Consider the following 19,312-nt stretch of genomic DNA (forward strand, 5'->3'; position numbering starts at 1 on the left):
CAGGCAGAGAGACTTCAAAGCTGCACCAGGCAATTTGAGAAAGTTATTTGAAGTTCGGTAGTAAAAAATAAATAAATCTTGTGAACTGAGCGGGCCAAAGATTCAACGCTGCTGAGTCCTGAGGTGACAGAGTTTACACTCGTCCTTCTGAATCTGGAGGGAAGTGGAGGAAAGCAGGACTCTTAATCTGCAGCTCCATCAAGACCAGATAGGTTTTTTAACTGGTCCTGTTATGACTGAATTTGTTCAAATCTAAAAAAGATGAAGGCCTTTCTTCAGATCTGCAAGTCACCTTCCATATAACTTTATATGGTCGTGCCACATTCTTCATATATATGCAGGTTTGAAGTAATCTCAATTTCATAAAATAAACCTCAACCCTCAATCACACCTTATTACCCAGAATCCCCTCCTCCGGACACAAGCAGTTATTTCCAGAGCTTTGGAAAAACCTCCAACTCGTCCCGACCCGACATCCCAGCGGTTGTTTAGGAGACGTTTTTACTCCCAGGTTGTGATTTGTGTGGATATTGAACCGTCCACATCCACGACTCTCCGTGATTTAGGGTAATAGGAATATATCTTGACATGAAAGAACATTGCGTATTGCAGCTTTAACTCTGATATAGTGACAGAATGTCTCTGATTCAGCAGCCATTAATATCCCGTAATGACTTGGCGCAGGAAGCTGTAGCACTACAGGATAAAGAAAAAAATGACACGACAAGTGTTCATAGTGTGGTGTTCCTCTCTTGATGGTTATTCCCCTTATAAAAATTAGCTCTGTTTAGTCTCATAAAGTTTTAATTGGCACTTTTGCAAATGGGACATAATTGACTCATGATTAAACTTGTTTTATATTACTTTTTAACCAGCGTGACAAAGCACTTCAGCTGGAAGGTATCAATTAAATCACTTGAATGACACAAAACAGAATTGAAATGAATAAAAAAAACGCAGCTTGATTGTGATTGTGATTTTTTTGCTCGACTGATTCACAGCGCGGCCATTTGTTACCTTTTTATATTTTAAACATGTGTCCCTCCGCCCCTCAGTGAAGCCCACCAAGCCTTACAGCCAGGGCTCGGTGGTGAACGTGGACGAGATCCTGAACGCCAGCCCTTCAAAGTACAGGTTCCCAGAGGCCGGGCTCCGTGTCATGGTCACCAGCCATTTTGGACCCAAGACCCGTCTGCGCATGGCCAGTCGCCTCATCATCACAGAGGTACAGCAGCGCGTTGCTGCTCCACTGAGTGGCTGACGTGGAATGTTGCGTTTCTTTTTTCTTTGTTGTATTTTCAGCTTTGAGATGTTTTGATTACACCCCCCCGACACAATTGCACTTGAACGTAATGTCATCGGATCAGCAGTGAAATGAGCAGCGCCTCTGCTCCTGTGCTCTTTGACTTAGTTTCTTTTTTCTGAAAGCGTCAGAAGTTGGTCCAAGCTGCCAACGGCGTGGAGACACAGGTGATCGACGGCAAGGTCGAGATCGAGAACGGAAACGTGCCCGAGGACAAACCCACGGAGACGGAGGAAAATGTAACCATCTCACCATTTCATCTTCCAAGTATGTGATCCATGTATCTACTTGATGACTGTGTGTGATTTGCTGCACATGGATGGATACTGTATATTAGACATATTTGACATATTTATAATTCTGTTTCACCTCTTTTATTTGATTTTAAGAACTTGAGGTTTTACTATTGTAGTTTTTAGTTGGACAGCTCTGCTCAATCGGACCAATCCATCAAAGTGGGAGGGGGGTGTTGTTGTTGTTGGACTAGAGGAGGCTCAGGTGCTGCTCGAGCCACAAAACAGGAAGAGGGCCTTCAAAGTAAAAGCTTTGACTTCAGTGAGAAGGATAACATGTTCCTCTGCATCTGAACATTTGCACCAATTTTTTTTTTTTGGAGCACTATTTATTCATCTTTCCCATTTCAATCCACTTAATCAGAACTGACAGCAGTGACAGAGCGATGTTGTAGGAGTGCACTGCAAAAATAGAACGGACAAGATTAGCAAGCAAATTGAAGGAAGCTTTTTGACTCAGGCAAGACGAGTCGATTCAAAGAGCTTCACAGACTCATAGAAAACATTAACGAGTCCTCAATTTAACTTAAAAAACAATAAAAACCAGAGACACACAAAAGGTTACCATACAACTGTTTTAATCCCAAAGGCAATTTGGTTTTTAGACGATAAAAAACCAGACACACATATGCACTGACAAGCATCTACCAAAACAATTTCACAATAAAACACCTGAAAAGAGATTAAATATTAAAGTTTTTTAAATTGAATTATTTGTAAATCTGCAGCAGACAGTAACCGATTTGATGGGTGCAGCAAAGAAACTCAAATCTGCTTCATCCTGCTTGGTTTTCGATTTGAGGAGGACGCTGAGTTGAATCTGGGCCAAATGTTCTTTGTAGTCTGGATTTCTTTGTAGCGTACTGAGACTGAGACCTTTTGTTGCTTTGTAGATGAGTGTATATATATTTTTAAAGTCCACCCTTTGACACACAGGAAGCCAGTGCAGTGGTAAAAATGTGGTTGTCTTAGTGAGGACTCGAGTAGCAGCTGTTTGGGGGATTGTTTTACTACGACCTGTGAAGACAATGTCACGATAGTCGTGCATGAACACGTTTGTTTGAATGAAAATCTTTCAGTTCTTGTTTTCAAGGTGCCACTGGGCTGAGCTCTCTTCAGTCCTCATGCTGCTTTTCAATGGACATGTAATATAGAAATGCTTCGAGCAATCTGTTGCTTGACATGAAGTTTTCTCCACATAATTTAAAGTGAAAAATCAACTGATAAAAGTGGTCTGAACAGAAGCAGTAACATTAAACTGTTTTGTTGACAGTGATTAAAGTCATAATGAATGTGACGGTGACTCTTGGTTATCGTTTCTTCTAAACTTATCATCTGAGAGAACAGGAGCTAATGTCTTCTGCCGGTGTGTGTTTCTGCCGCAGGGAATTTCGGCAGCAGGTGCAAGTGGCTGATCTCGTGGCCCCTGCTCCTGATGCTGTACCTAACCGTGCCAAACTGTGCCAAGCCGCGCTGGGAGAGATTCTTCATGCTCTCCTTCATCCTGTCCACTGTCTGGATCGCAGTCTTCTCCTACTTCATGGTCTGGATGGTGAGTGAACTCAGAACATTTCAGAATGAGGCATCCACAGGGACATATTCATGTTTGATGTAAGGTTGTTAGATGTGAAACCATTAGTGAAAATGAACAATCGGTCAACAAAGTGTATTCATTTTATTATTTTTGCTTGAAAAATTAGTGGGAAAATGTCAACAAAATGATTTCCAGTTTGCCCTGAGAGGAAATGATCTTCTCTTAGTCTTATATCTTCGTTGGTTGAAGAAAACGGGCAATTTGATGACACTTCTTACTAATTCTAGAGATAAAGGATCTATAAATAAGAAAATGAATAAAAGTCAATAATTGGAATATTATTTAATGATTGAAATTACCTTTCTATTTAAAGTGAGAAATCAGGAAATCCTGACAAAAGCACTACCAACAGAAGTACAATGAAAATGAATTGGTACAACTTAAGAAGGTACATAAGTACAACTCAATTCCATGTATGTGCTTATGTATATAAATACAGTCCAAGTGCAAAGCCTGAGCTAGCACAATGGCTATCCTGATTATTAAATTAACAAATCACAAACCAGTTCTATATCAATTAAGTAATGTTCTGTTTAAGGGATGGTTAAACATTAGTGTCTGAATGAGCTTTTCCTCATACAGACAGATGATGATGTTCCTGAGCCCTGACTCTGTGTGTTTCTCTCAGGTCACTGTAATCGGCTACACTCTGGGAATCCCTGATGTCATCATGGGCATCACGTTCCTGGCAGCAGGCACCAGCGTCCCGGACTGCATAGCCAGTCTCATCGTGGCCCGGCAAGGTGCGGCTCCCCCCCCCCCTGCTGAAAGATATATGGACTGTTGTTTTATTAGGGTTTATTATGCAGCAGAGAGCCAGAGGAGAAAGTTGAATTTAATGGGACTAGTCAACCGGGGATTTCTTCTCATTTCTTTATAATTCTGTGTTTGTGATCCCTGGTGTCTAGTTGGGGGAATTATCAAAGTAAGAAAACATAACAAAAGCATCCTATTTGTGGTAGTTTGAGTTGAGAGGGGTTTTCTGAGGTCTTCCTTTCTCCTTGTGGATTCACAAGTGAAATATGTCTGTCTGGAAAAGTATGTATTCTAAGCTGTTTACATAGAGATGGAGTTTACGTGTGTTTGTGCACTTTTGCTATAATCGGTGAAACTTGCAGACATCCTGATAAGGTGTATTTCTTCAGATCTAGTGCATCATAACATAATGTAAGTTACAGAGATGCAGCCAGAAGTATTTTATCCCCCTGTGTGCATAGGAATAAATCGTAAGAGAGTGCAAAGTAACACAAAGTAGTGCGGAGATGTTTATAGACTTTACAGCGTCTCCACCTTCCCACCTGAATAAGGTTAGGACCCTCGTGAATACCTGAAAGTGCAGAACAGCAGAATGTAAAACATCAGTCGGAAGATAAGGTGCTTTATTTGACCTGAGATCCAAGAAGACGTGATGGGAATGAAGCGGCTTCAGCAGAAACGTTTATTGACGCTTGAGGCATCGAGGAGGAGACGGGGGAGACGGACGGGGACAAGGTACCTGTGTCAAGTCTCCCAGGTCTGAGGGACCTCCTCCCTCCAAGGCAGAATTTAAACACCTCTCCACACGTGTGAAGATTCTTTGGGATTCATCCACAGTGGTTTATAAGTCTGTCCCTGAGCTGGGGGGGGGGGGGGGGGCGTCTAGACCCTCACTAGTCTGAAGTGTAGACATCTGTCCTTGGTTGCTATGGCAACTGTCAGCGGGGACCAGCCTAGTCAAACTCAATCAGTTGTTTTCACAGCTAGTAGAGACAAACACCCGAGTATTGTGTGGGTCTGTAAGGAACTGGTGGAAACATTGTGTAGCGTTTCCTAATGAGGGAAAACTTCAGTCCGAGCTTCACATTTAACTGGATTTGCTGGTTTTTCTTGCAGGTCTGGGAGACATGGCCGTGTCCAACACCATCGGCAGCAACGTGTTTGATATTCTGGTGGGACTGGGGGTTCCCTGGGCGATTCAGACCATGTGTGTCAGCTACGGATCAGTGGTAAGGAGCCAATTTGCTCTGCAGCAGCCTCACAACCCCCCCCCCACCCCCCTTTTTTATTTTTTTATTAGGAACAACAGAATCCAGAGGGTCCTGATATCTCACGTTGAGAAATGAGATTAAAAAAAAACCCGTCTGCGGATGACTTGCTGATCTTTTGTCCCGTCTGTGTGTTGCAGGTGATGATTAACAGTCGGGGGCTGCTGTACTCGGTGGTGCTGCTGCTGGGCTCCGTGGGCCTCACGGTGAGCAAGAGTTGATGATGTTTACGTTTCACTGGGGCCACATGTCGACCGTTTGCAGGAAAGCGACCTGTAGTGTACCTTTTTTAAAAGTAATAACCCACAGTATTTTTATATGAATTATTAACGGCCCTGTTTGCCCGCTGTCATCACTAACTCATGCACCGCAATGCAGCAGTGACCGAGGCAGGTTATGTAATTGGTTCATAAAAATGTAGAAATCTGTATCGTAAGCACTCTGTGTCTTTTAGTTTTTTCCTGTGAGAAATCATCCGGTAATAATAATATAGTTTTCTTGAACAGGAAAAACATTCGGGGAGAAACCAGTTCCGCTGCATTCCATGATAAATTACTCATGAGACCTTCCACCACGGAAAATAAACCAGAATGACCCCTCATGAAATTCAGAGTACTGCTCAGGAAGTCGCACACATTTTATCCCTTCAGTGCAACATGAAATGAATATAATGCACAAAAGCACAATGTGTGTGTTTTATTAATGCAGGAATTTCAGTTATTGGCCGATACCGGGGGGATACCACTGGGGAAATTTCGGATACCATATATAGTTTGAATAGGGCGTCATCCCCAAAATGTAACTATCAAACTTTATCATGAATATATTTAAATAAAAAAGAAAACAAAAATACAATCCAATATGTCAAACTTGTGTGAAATGAATACAAATCTTTACTGGATCCCAAAACACACACGCAGATAAAAACATGTTTGTGATCGGCTTCTTTTTATCGACCAGCCACTAAATGGCTGACCAGGTCATGGTGCCGAGATGATTCTCAGAAAAGTGATAATTCAACTCTGATGTATGTGTGTGTGTGTGTGTGTGTGATGTGTGTGTGTGTGCGCGCAGGTTCTGGGGATCCATTTCAATAAGTGGAGGCTGGACATGAAGCTGGGAATCTACGTCCTGGTCCTTTACGCCATTTTCCTCTGCTTCTCCATCCTGATCGAGTACAACGTCTTCACCTTCGTCAACCTGCCCATGTGCATAGAGGATTAGAGCACAGCAGCATGTGGTGGACACCAAAACCTCAATGCTCCATTAGCAAACCCAAACTACTTGTCTTTTTTTCCAATAATACTGGACCTATCTGCAGTCTCTCTCCTCCCCTGTGCTCCACTTGTAATCCTTAAGTCCCAAATATGAATCCAATTTCCTCCAGGGGGAGTTCACTGTAACAGAGGACTCCATTCTGTGTCTTCTTATTTCCCCTCTGGTCTCAGTGCAGCTCCTTAATGTCCATTATTTCAGGCGCGGCCTGATACTGCAGTATATTCTTTAGTTCCTCTGTGCACCTGTTAACTTTCTAACCCTCTAGCATGCCTTTAGATGTCGGGGACCTCCGGAATCATAAGTGCCCCTGTTGATTGTTGGCGTGTGTTTTCATTGTTCACATTGTAGATTTCCACACACACCCTTTTTCAAAGCCTTTCCACAAACCAAACCCGAGTCTGTGAAGGAAAAAGAAAACAACCAAAACCCCCGTGTGGAGTGAAGCCTCCCTGAAGTGATTCCTAAAAGATGAACCAAGTTACCCCAGCACCCAAAGAAAAAAAGCCCCCTCCTCTTTATCTCCCTGCCCCCCCCCTGGAGGAGGGTCCTGTCCCCGGCAGCTCCCCTTCCTCCAGCCTGGACCTGACTCCCCCGGCATGGCCTTTGGCATCAGGGAGCAGATACTGTTCGTGCTTCACTCACCCGGCGTATTTCTTCTCGACCCCTCACCTGCTCGGTCAAACCGGCTTTCTTTCTCTCTTAAAAGGACATTGTCAGGACAGTTTGTGTGGAGACGAGCCACAGTCCGGATCAGTTGACTGTGAGGGTGTTATGCATATGCAGCACTGCACAATGTAAAACTTGTAAACACTTTTTTTGTTTTAGTTTTTTTGTATTTATTTATTTTTTTCAAAACAAGGTTTTGACTTGTCATGAAAGGTGGAGGAGCGCTTGTTGCTGATACAGGACATTGCCTGTTTTTCACAGAAACAGATTGCACATGGAAATGCTTTTCTTGCTTTGTGCTGTAAGGAGATTGGACCGTGGGGGGGGGGGGGGGCTTTCAGGCTGGTGGTCGTGGCGCCGACTTCACCGCAGCGTGAGTTTCATTCAGTGATGGGTTGTTTCACTTTCCCTCTGCACAACTTCTGGAAAAAAAAAAAACTGTCTCCAAATACGTGGGATGCGTCAGATTTCTGTCATCATGTGGAGACTGGTTCTCGTCTTGAGACAGCAGCAGCAGAATGGAGGAAGTCGTTTTTCAACAAAAAAAATGCAAAGAAACCAGGCAGTTCTCAGCACTGTCTGCTATAACACCCTTTGGCCAGTAGGGGGTACTGCAGCCTCTCTACCCAGGGCAAGGGGTGCAAACCACAGCTGTCGGTTATCAGGGAAACTTGGAAATGGACACAACTCCAAGAGGTGGCGATGGTGACGGTCTCTTGATTTTGAGTTACATGTAGATATTGCACTTTAACAGCCATCCTCTCATTCTGAATCAACTAGTGCTTCCTTCTGTGCGTGTGTATTTTCAGTGTATATGTCTGTGCGACTGAGAGAACGTGTGTGTATGTATGTATGTGTGTGTGTATGCGTGTGTTTTCTCACACCGAGCTCCTGACTCCGAAGCAGACTGGGAACCTCGTCGACACCATGAGCACACCCGCCTCTGTCTGCAGTGCATGCTGGGACACCGAAAATGCAGCTCCTCCACAGCACAGTGAAAAAAGGCTGAGGGCCTCTGGGCGCCTCCATGGAACCAGCCCGACCCACTTTACAAAAATCGGCAGCTACGTGCTACACTGCAAACCAGACATTTTGACATCATGCAAACAGGCCTGTGACGAGTCCACCAGTGCGGTGCAGGGACTACAGGCTGAAGCACGTGGGGGGGGGGCGTGTTTAGTTGATTTGAAAATATTCCTCTGCCGCGCCGTCGGCAGCAGGCACTCGTGTATATGCAATCTCAATGTAAAGAATCTATGTGACCGAAGGCCCCTGCGAGGTTGCCATACAAAGACGGGAGACCCCCGTGGAGATGTGACGTCAGTTTGTCTCGTGGTACTTGATGTGTGAGCTCACAGGTGTGTGTGTGTGTGTGTGTGTGCGTGTGTGGAACCGAGCCAACAGTATGGACCTCTCTGCACCCCGTGGCATTGTGGGAAGTCTGATTTCACCTCCTGCACACACACTCCTTTTTTCTTTCTTTCCCCCGTCCCCTCTCGCACAAGGGCATTAACTCTCCGCCAACACTAGCTGAAGGAGCAGCGGGGGAAGCAGGGATGGAGGGTGGAGTTCTTTTCGCCCTCGGGACTGTCACTTTTCAGTGGACTCGGGTGAGGGCAGACTTTAAGGAATTTTTAAAAAGTTGGACCCCTTAAACTGCTCCCCGCCTGGGTTCAGATAGCTGTGTAACTGGACGGAGGTGACCACACAGGGCCCACAGACTCCAACGCACACCCACCTGTACGCCGCCCTTCCTCACCCGCTGGGCCCTCTGTACGAGCAGGACCCATGTTTGTGACTCTTTTCTTGGGGAAGGTGTATTTCGACTGTAATTTAGTTGATTCAGGATGTGCAGGGTTGAGGTTTTATTTATTTAGAAGGTCGCTCTGTGTGGTCACGTCCCGGGTTGCCAGGTTTGAGCGGTAACACCACAGCAGGGGGGAAATACCCCCCCCCCACTGCTCCTCTTTTTGCTCTCATCCTGACAGCATATGTTTTCATTGGTCGTCTGACTCTGATCTTTTGTTAGTTTTTCTTTGGCAGAGCGTTGGGGGGATTCAAATACAAAAAAAAAAAAAAAATGAAATAAGATGCCATACTTGTCGTAACTCTGCATAAATTCAGATTGTATGGAAATCATGTGTCGAGAATCAGCGCACACTTTAGAACACACGCGTTAGAAATGGCAATTGAGCACGAGAGAGGACCGGCGTGTATTTCTTGATTGAATGCGACCTGATGCACTGTGAGCTCAATGTGACGTGGGAGTTGTTTGTCAAGAATTATAAATGATTAAAAAAAAAAAAAATTATATTTAATGTAAAGTTAGTTACTATAAAACATTATTGAGGAAATCTGTATAACTTATATGAATGTATTTGTCTTGCTATACCGGACATATCCAACCAATGCATTTTACTGTAAAGCAATAATGTGAAGAAAAAAAAATAAAATGGCAAAATAATTCCTGTACATTTGTCTCAGAAGTTCTTGGATTGTTTGTGAAAGACAGAAATTAAATGAAGCCATTTGTACATGCATCTGTTTGCTGGTGCCGTTTTGTTTTTTCACAGCATGTGCTGATGGGGGTTTGAAATGATTTAATATGCAAAGAAAAACGCAGGATATTTTCTTTTCTTTCCTCTTAATCACCTTAATATCTTGCAGATTCATTGAGATCATTTAAACAGGGTTTATGAATCACTGGGATAAAATATGTAAAGTAGTAAAAACTGGCTTCATCTCAAACAGCAGCAACACTAAAACCTATTCATCAATATTAATCAATATTTAATGCTATAAAACGTCATTCATAAGAGCCTTTTCTCTGCAGAATGACTTCTTTCACTTTCTGATACTTGAAGGTGATCTGTGACTTGAGACTTGCGGTCAAATCTTTATATTTATATGATGCGTACACACACCTTGAAAAGTCTCTGTTGTGGCTCTTTGTGAGATTTTAAATGCAGGACTCTTGTTATGGAGTATTTTTTATTTTGTTTTTTTTATTCTTAAGTGAATGATCTAAGTCTTGAGTGAAGCTACTTTTTCAGGACTATCTAAAAATATGTATATATTTGTTATATTCTACTACAAAACTCTTGCTAAAACTGTAATTTTTTATTACACCTGTGGATTGCCACTAATTTCAATCTTCTCTGCAATGACAATTAAGTAAGGTATCTATCATCAATCTATCTATTTATCTATTTGTCATCTATCTTCTAGTTTTTGTATAAATTCTTGCTCTGACTTTAAAACTTTAATTAATTTCTGAAAGTAAAGAGAACAACATATCATTTGCAGATATTTCTTATCTGTAATTCATCCTAATTTATCAATGTAAGATTTAATTAACAGAAAGTGACCAGACTACCGGGTCAGGCTTCAGATTTGCTGAGTCAAGGCAGATAAAGTCGACATTGTTTTCCTTTTGCAAAATATGAGAAGTTTAAGACTTGTAATCAATCTTTCTGGGTGAAATGAGTTTTAATACTTATCCCTTGTGATTAAAGCTACTTCTCCACGGGTCCCTTACAGAAGCTCCTCTGGTCGTGCCACCCTGGCCTGAATGCATCCTTTCTGCTCCTCGTCAATACTGAATTCACAGATTTTTAATTAAAAGTTAAAAGATCGTCCCGATCACATCAGCGGTGGATGAATTCACACTCGGCTCACAGCTCAAAGTAATACCATGCAACAATACTTTTTAATTCCGCGATATGTGTGAGATTAGATAGTGAATGTGAAACCTTTTGGCTGAAAAGAGAATCTAAATGAACGAGTCCCACTTTGGGGTTTGGATGTTGCTCTGTGGCAGCTTCTATTTCTCCCTGAGTGAATGTTGAATGATGAGTTATTGGACCTCTCGCTGTGGGAGAGCGAGCAAAAAAAATAAAAAAGCATGGTGCAGTAATCAAGCTCAAAAGTGCTGCACTTATCCAGGCAGGGGTGATTGCAAACTATTTGTTATTTACCGTGACAGCTGGCAGCTCGTGAAGGGTCCGTCGAGAGCCCAGGGATGATGGGAAAACTCATGTTTTGATTGCATCTTGCCATCAACCTGGATTTCCAGTGTGCGGCACCAGCAGGGGGCAGTGTTGCAGCAGGGCTGTTGTGTCACACTGCATCACAGACGATTCAGTTTGGATTGAAAATGGACGTTCTTTACCTAAAGGAATAAGACTTCTGCAAACTTCAACTTTTGCAAAGTCAAAACGTGACTGCAGTGAATGTCTTCAAACAGCAAAAAATTGCCTGATAGTTAAAAATGATGGGACGTCCATCGCCGTCATCAGACAGCCGGCCATCTGGTGGGAGCAGCGTGGCGCGTGCAGGCCACTGGAGCTTCTCCCTAATGAGCCGCTCTCTTGGCCACAGTGCCGCCGATAACAAGCGTCCCTGTCAGCGCTGATCCCAGTTCACTGATGAGCTCCCTCCCTGCCCCCTAACAAGGCCGTTTGGGCAGCCGCGGCTTGTCTCCCCCCTGAGCGCCCGGCTTAACTCCCCTCCGCCATTTCCTGTGTCACATCGAGAGACAGGGCCCACACATCACGGCCTCGATTATATACGGCAGCACCAGCTCTGCTTTGAGAAGTTGTTTATCTGTTCACTCGCCGCCCCCACAGCCGCAGTTTGGGGACATTTTCTTTCCTTGGGTTGTGCCTTCCCAGTGTTTGGTTGACACGACTCCGCTGCGTGGGTAAATTGTTGTGCTGCAGTGATGGATGCTGGACAAACTGGGCTGCTGCTGTTTGCTGCAGTCCCTCATAAGGGCATCACGATTCACAGGCCTGGCCCCGTGTCTTTGGCTACCAGATTAGTTCGGCTGCCTCTGTCGCACCGACTCCATGTTATTTAGTCTCCTTGAATATGGTTCAGGTTTTTGGGGGATTTCTGCCTCTGACCTGATTCGATAGGAGTGAATAGGATTTAGACAAAATACATTGTCTGTCCCTGCAGACGTCGCTGTGACCACCTTTCACTGAAACTTCCGTTTTTTTCTGTCTGCCTGACGGTTGCATAGTAGCTGCATATAATGTCTGCTCCTGCCACTTCACAAACAAAGTTATCCCAGAGGCTTGACTTTTCAAAAACCTTGCTAGCGCTGTTTAACCTCCTGTGCCCGTCACGTTTCACTCATGTCTGTCAATAACTAATAATATTGCATTTACAATGAGTAATGTTGGTTTAACAATCACTTATTTCATTGGGTTGTTGGTAAAAACGCAGCATTTGCATGATGATTTGGATGATTCAAATCATTTGGGTCAGCCCTGGTAGTAGAGGTGTTCTCTCCCCCCCCCCCCCCCCCCCCCCCCTGCGGTGATGTCATACAGTCCTGGGGTAAGCCGGTACATCACTGCAGAAACTCCAGTCCTCTGCAGCAGCTGTAGATTCTCTCATTCCACCTTTTTTTACACCCACCTTCCTCCCACTTTACAATCTAACTCGTCAACAAAGGCAATAAAATGCTGCAAAAAATACTTTAAAAGATCATTTAAACCACTGGGGGTCAGCAAAAACACGTTGTTCAAGGGGTTTTAAGAAGAAGGTCAGTTAGGTTTCTTTGATAGACTCCGTTTGAAGAGCTCAACCATAGATGGACGACATGACCACCCCCCAAAAGTGAAGCCAACGCGTCTCACTTGTCTCCGGGTGGCTAGCTGCAGTGACAGTCACAAAACCTGCCTCCATGTTAGTGGACGGGACATGGACCAAACTATTTTCATGTTTCTGATTAGTTTGGTTTGAATAAGTTATTTTAACCCATAAAAACAGGTTGAAACATCATGACTGACAACTGAGACTGACTCCTGATTGGTTCAATTGCATAAATTAAGCACACGATGCCTTAACGATGTAGTACATAATCTTTTACGGGTCTTTTTGTGAATTGTGCTCTTAACTCTCTTCTTGTCGTGTTGTTTCTCGTTGTTGTTTTTCGCCCACACTCTCATTTTTTTAATCTCACCTTTCCTTCACTGTAACACTCCACTGGCTGCAGTCCATTTAAAGTCCCTGAGCTCACAGTCCACAATCCCCCTGTGGTTCACTGCTCTTGTTCTCCTCGGCCGCCACGTGACCTTTCCCCCTGGCATTTAAAACGTCTGCAAACTTTGTAAGTTGATAAAATTTAAATGAAGCTGAATAGTGATGAGGACGTTATCAGAGCCGTGGGCTGCGGTCACTGGCTACTTTGAGTTTCATTTTTGTTATCATCCCAAACGGTAATGAAGACACTTTGAAGATAGAAGCTCAGGAATGAAGCTGTAAACTCGGAGGACAGTCAGCTGTTTCCACCACGAACAGCAGGACTTTCAAACACATGCACGCCCAGCTTTCATCTGTGCTTATCTGTTTATGACAGCTTCCGCGGCCTGCTCCCCCAGTGCATTGTGGCTCAGTGATTAATCCATCCTGCACATGCAGCACAGTTCACTAGGGTAACACAATACCGTCTTATCTATATGTGTGTATGAATATTAAGCAGTCAGCCCTGGTGAAGGTAGCAGTGTGCAGCGGGGACAGATAGTTCCGATAACACCATTTGAAGAAAGTCCGCTAATGTTGAGTCATGCAGGCAGCCTTTTAATCAAAGTTAGAGTGAGGATGCGTCTCATAGATCAGCGAGCGCCGCTGTGGACTTTTGTCGGGACGCTCCACAGACATCCATCATTACAGGAACACATTAGCATTGGAGGGAGTCCAGTGTTTGCATATATTGTCGCCTGCAATATGGATCCACGCTCAGAATCAAAGCTCATTTCAAAATAAAACAGTGAAGCTGACTCAGACGTTTTTTTTCTGCTGTCGGTTTTCAGCCGAGCCCACAGAGATGATTCAGTGTATTATTGATGGTTAATATGGGAGGATTCCTTTGTGTACGTGTGATTAATCTCTGCACCATATACACACAAGTTTTAGGCACTTGAGGAGTTTAGTTTTAGAACAAACTTCATGTACCAGTACCGTCATCTGAATCTTTTGCCCTTTTTATTATTCTGCAGTATGAACGCACAAAAAAAGATAATTCTGTGATTTTTGATGAAATGTGAGGGATTGGTTTACATCTAATTAGCTTCGATTTAAAGTAAGAGGGACACAAGATTAATACTGTGAACATGTTAATATCCTCAGACTCCAGATCTGCTTCCTTTTGATGGCACCTATTTGACAAAAAATGTAACAGATAGATGCTAAAATTAACACAAGAAATGTACTTCCTGTTTTCTGGAGGGGTGTCTTCTGGATAGACAACGGTGAAGTCAAAGTATCTTGATCGCCCCCTGGTGGTTGTCACGAGTCCTGCCTCCTCCTGGTTAATTGATGGGATGTGGAACAAACTAAAAACTCACAATAAATACGTTTTTTCTCAAAATGTTTCTGTGATTTTAACCCATATGTCTGCAGGGCCTCTGGCTCCAGATGTGCAAAATGGTGGCGTTCATATCCAGAATATTTTAGCTTTATTTCCAGATATTTAGAGAAGGTGGAGACGTGTCGTCCATCTTTATTTAGAGTCGATCGTTTCCCGTCAGAATCCACTAATTGACATTTAGCATCATTGTGCAGCCTGAAGGTCGTCCTTTGTTGACAGAGCCTTCAGTGGACATTAAATACACTGCGGGTTTATGAGAGCAGCACAGACAGAGAGGCCATTTCCATATATATTACTGTGGAAGGATGAGGTAGTCAGCGGAGTGATTACTGCGAGAGAACACAGACATTTACTAACAAGTAGGAAGCAACCGCCGAAGCAAGAAACTCCTACAAGTCAGCAAATACAAAGGTGGTCAAGAGAGATACTTGAAGAGCACAGCTTTGGGCCCGGTTCTGATTTAATTTTGCTGAGACTAGGAGGTTTTAGCAAGTCGGAGATAAACAGCAAAACACAGGCGGAGAGAGAAAAAGTGCTTTTCCTGACTTATTACACACGGAGAGCAGAATTACGCTGCTGATGTGCCGCCCTGGTGATTTATGGATGAATCTCTCGCTCGCTGGGTCTCGGAAAGGTGATGGCGGTGCAGAGGCAGCGGCAGGTAATGTATTCTGTTCCCAAGTTTGCCATTTACTTTTTGCCACTTCAACCTCTCGCGCTAACAAGAATTATTCAAACAGTGGTGTGATAAGGCTGCAAGTCCTCAAAAAACGAGATGTGATCCAAACCAGAGCAAAGATTTGGTCTCAGTCGCAGACGGAAAAAAGTTCTAAGTAGCCAAGATGACTTATTCATACATGAGGACGTTTTTCAATTAGATGTACGACCTGGATTTGATTCCTGTTTTTTTTGTTGTTATAAATAGCATTTTGCTGAGTCGACTCTTTGTGCTGCATGAGAGGGATTTAATAATGTGAGTTGCAGCACGGAGCCAACGAGGGCATCACGCACTCGCTGCCAGATTCCTCAGACCTGCTGCCGCCTCACGTTGCTGCGTCTCCGGGCCCCGGTAAGAGTCTGAAGATAAAACCGGTGTCACTCCACCATTCAGAGTTACTGCTCGTCTAGATTTAACAAATCAGTTTGCGGGGCACGAGGTGTGTAATTAGATATTTTTGTAATCTACTCTTTTATGTCGCGCGTTGTCAAACCCAGATTAATCGCTAATAAGGATGCTCTAAATATGAGAGACCTGCATGTGACAGTAAAATATGCGAAGTGACAATATTTTGAGGGAGAGTTCATCAGAGGAGATTTATGTGACTTTCTGTTGATGGTTGATTTACAGTAAACAGTGTAATGCTCTTTTTTTGCATAAGTAGTAAAGTCAGGCAGAGCAGAAATAGAACCCAGGAGCATATTATGTAATGATGCACGGCGTCCTTGGTTCGAGGACATTGAGGACTATGTTTGTCACATTCTAAGAGTGATTCTGTTTTATCCCAGCTTTGGTCTTTTATCTTTTTAATACTTTTATCCAAACTAAAAGCAGAAAATCTGGAAAATGCAGAAGCATCTCTGAGTTCTTCTAGTGTCACGATCTGCAACTGATCTGAACTTTTCATTGATTTTGTGGACGATTTATAAATCCCTTAATGCATCCAGTGTATGTTATGACTTCTATAGAGCCATGATGCTATAGCTAAAAATATAAAGATGTATTTCCACAATACCGTCTATTAAATACCAGAAACAAGAGCAAGAGATTGTGTAAATATTATCTACAGGAAATTACACAATATCAGAACAAATTAAAATATCTCTATGTAAGTCTGAGCATACAGTCACACACAGTTTATGGTTTGGATTTGTTTTTGATAGTGTCATTTCAGTTCTTTGGATTTTTGGCCTTGTTATTTCCTGTTTTATTTTGAAGTTCCTCACCTTGTGTCACCTGCTTTGCTCTCTGTGTTTGTCTGGTTTCCCTCCTCTGTGATTGTTTGTCCTCACTCTGTTAAATCTTAACCAGCTGCCTGTGTGTCCACACTCTGCTCCTCAGCCTCAGTACCTGGAGTTTACTCAACTTTCTGCTCTGGTTCACGTTCCTGAGTTTTGAGTTTGAATTATTTCACTTCATTTCTTCACTTTCTCACTCTGCGTGTGTGGTGGTGCTCCTGCGTTCTACAAACCTAACACGCCCCGATTCTAAGCATGGAGTTTCAAATGACCTAAACCACCTCAGGGCTGCACTGTGAAGCAAGGCCAACAAACCCAGGAGGGTTTTTCTTTATCTCTCTTCCCTAAACCTAACATTGTCTGTCCTCATAACCTATTCTCCGAAGCTGACTCAGTTAACCCTGGGTTATCCTTCCCTGAAGTTTTTAAACCCAAATCCTGCTCCATAGCACAAGGCCCTGGAGGTAAAGCTAAAAGTGAGTGTGACCACAGTGTTGGTAGTGACCTAATCTCTCACTGCAGAGGAAGAGTGTGTGCTCTATGTGGAGAGTGCAGCAGGTCCAAATTGATCCTGGACAGTCTGTGAACTGTGATGGATGTTTACCTCGGTGGATGTTTGGGTCAAGCTGGCAACACGGTACAGTTTGCACGAGGCAGTGCAGAGAGCGCATGCTACTACAAACCTGAACGAATGCTCAATGTACTTCTAGTGGGGTTGTAGAATAAAGTTGCATAACCGTGAGATGTCCTATGTTAACTTTAACCTCATTCTACTCATCAGTGAACGTGATGCTGTCACAACTTGAACCTCTTGTCAAGGCCTGGATCCGCTGGACATGCTGTGGAGGTGAGAAGGTCTGATTAAAAATGCACTTCTTTGAATCACTTTTTGTCACTGACCTTGGTGTTGAGTGTGTGTGTGTGTGTGGGTGTGTGAGTGTGTGCCACCATGGGCCAGAATTATAAATAATTGCATCACAGTATTCTTTATTTTCTCTTCAAAATGAGCTGGACTGTCCCGGGGGTATAGGGCGGGGCTGATAAATAAAATAGTCTTGATTATATTAATAATGATGATGATTAACAAAGTGAAATATGGTAAATTTGTATGTTCTGCGTTTCCTATCAGTATCATCTGTTTTTTGTGATGTAACATAAAAGCATTGTTGCGGTTTTCTTGTTGAGGCGTATATGTAAAACCATGTTGGCTGCAGAGATCAAGTAATATCTGACCTATTGTGTAGAAGTTTGGGCAAAACATGAACACATTCCGTTTTCATTTGACAAAAGAGAGCCTTCAGAATCATCATCAGAAGTCGATAAACAGATCCAATATTGATTCAGTTAAAGTTTTTGAAATTCCAGGAACTAGTAGAACTCAGAAGAAAAACTTTGCCTGCTCACATCCAGTAAAGATTTGAAAAAAGAGAATTACTTATAACCGAGATTCAGAACCATATTGATGGAACGTTGAATTACAGTGACAGGAATCAATTTGTGGAACAATCTCAACAGAGAAACCAACACAAACACTATATTCAAAAACACTATTTAAGCCGGTATGTGGAAGAAATACAATGAAATGGGTTAATTACGTTTTTTCCTGTTTTGTTGTGACAGATAAATCGTTTTTCTTCTATGACTGGTATGAAATTAATGAAGTGAGGGGCTGTGTCGGCCTGCAGCTATTTACATTTTTTATTAAAAATCTGATTGATATATTTGCTTTGTTAATTGTGAAAGAGGGCAGAATATATGGGAGTACTCTTTGTTCTGCTCCTTTTTATTAAAAGATCAGAGATTTTGCTTCTCTATTTAAATTGTTTGGGTTTGTTCGATGAATAAAATAAACTTATATATGTATAATTGATTCAAAAACAAACCTCGATTTACTCATTTATCAAATCTGTCCTTAAATCCATCTCTCTCTGTCTCTGCAGTATCTTCTGTGAGTTTTGACAGTTGAGTTTCCAGTAACAGCAGTGTATTAATAAATAAATAAAACTCGTATTAAATATGTATAACGTGCCATAAGAAAGACTGCGGTTAGCCCCAGCTCTGAAGTTCTCTGCAGAGCTCGGCGAAGAATTCCACAAAAGTAAATTGTAGGAGAACCTTTCCCTGTTACTGTCAGGGTTACTTTATTCCTTTCATTTCATGTTGGTTATGGGAGCTGGTGGTGGAGAGCCACGCCGAGACAGGAGCTGCACTGAAAACACACAACACAATGAACCTGGACCTCGAGAGATACGCCTGAGAAATATTTAATAATCCACCAGCAAGAACAATCAATATGTTTCTACAGAGGAGAATCCGGGAGAAGAGACTGGCAGCTTGTACAGAATCTGTGAGTCCCAAACTCATCCTGGTGCTCGGTTCAGAGATCGGTGGTTTGATGAGGTGTAAGGGTAAAATATATATATATAGTGGAAATGGGGAATGAAATCAGCCCTTGTACTTCTTCTATCTTTCAAAATAACCTCCTTGGTTAGAGGGTAAACGCACTGAAACAGCGTGCACACCTTTTATCTGAATATAATTGGAGACATAAATATGTTTTTGCCTCGTGTGCCTTTGCTTCGCTGAAGATAATTGTAGAGCAGACAAACAGATGTTTCACCTTATTGTAGCTTTACCACTGCAGCAGATGTCATTTTCCATTAATAACAGCCTGCATCCAAACTTTCACTGCAGCTGCATTCGTAAACCGATTGTGTAGAATTTGTGAGCTATGCTGCAGCCAGCCACCAGGGGGCAATCAAGACACTTTGGCTTCACATATTTGCTACAGTCCGGTGAATCTGATTCGGTTCTGGT

At 42.9% G+C, this 19,312-nt stretch overlaps 1 protein-coding gene across 2 annotated transcripts in view; it reads left to right on the forward strand.

The window, feature by feature from the left end:
• Nucleotides 1–9,630, forward strand: part of slc24a4b (solute carrier family 24 member 4b) — a 34,088-nt gene extending 24,458 nt beyond the window's left edge. The window contains exons 11-17 of one of the 2 annotated variants that reach the window (XM_053445818.1): nt 1,056–1,225; nt 1,429–1,570; nt 2,982–3,148; nt 3,819–3,933; nt 5,063–5,175; nt 5,355–5,420; nt 6,289–9,630. In XM_053445818.1, the coding sequence (XP_053301793.1) occupies nt 1,056–1,225; nt 1,429–1,570; nt 2,982–3,148; nt 3,819–3,933; nt 5,063–5,175; nt 5,355–5,420; nt 6,289–6,438 (923 nt within the window). In that variant the 3' untranslated portion in view covers nt 6,439–9,630. The remainder of the gene's footprint in view (nt 1–1,055; nt 1,226–1,428; nt 1,571–2,981; nt 3,149–3,818; nt 3,934–5,062; nt 5,176–5,354; nt 5,421–6,288) is intronic. The other variant, XM_053445819.1, reaches the window with a different exon arrangement.
• The last annotated feature ends 9,682 nt before the right edge of the window (nt 9,631–19,312 follow it).

This window comes from Pleuronectes platessa, chromosome 17, assembly GCF_947347685.1.
Source record: "Pleuronectes platessa chromosome 17, fPlePla1.1, whole genome shotgun sequence".
Lineage (NCBI taxonomy): Eukaryota > Metazoa > Chordata > Actinopteri > Pleuronectiformes > Pleuronectidae > Pleuronectes > Pleuronectes platessa.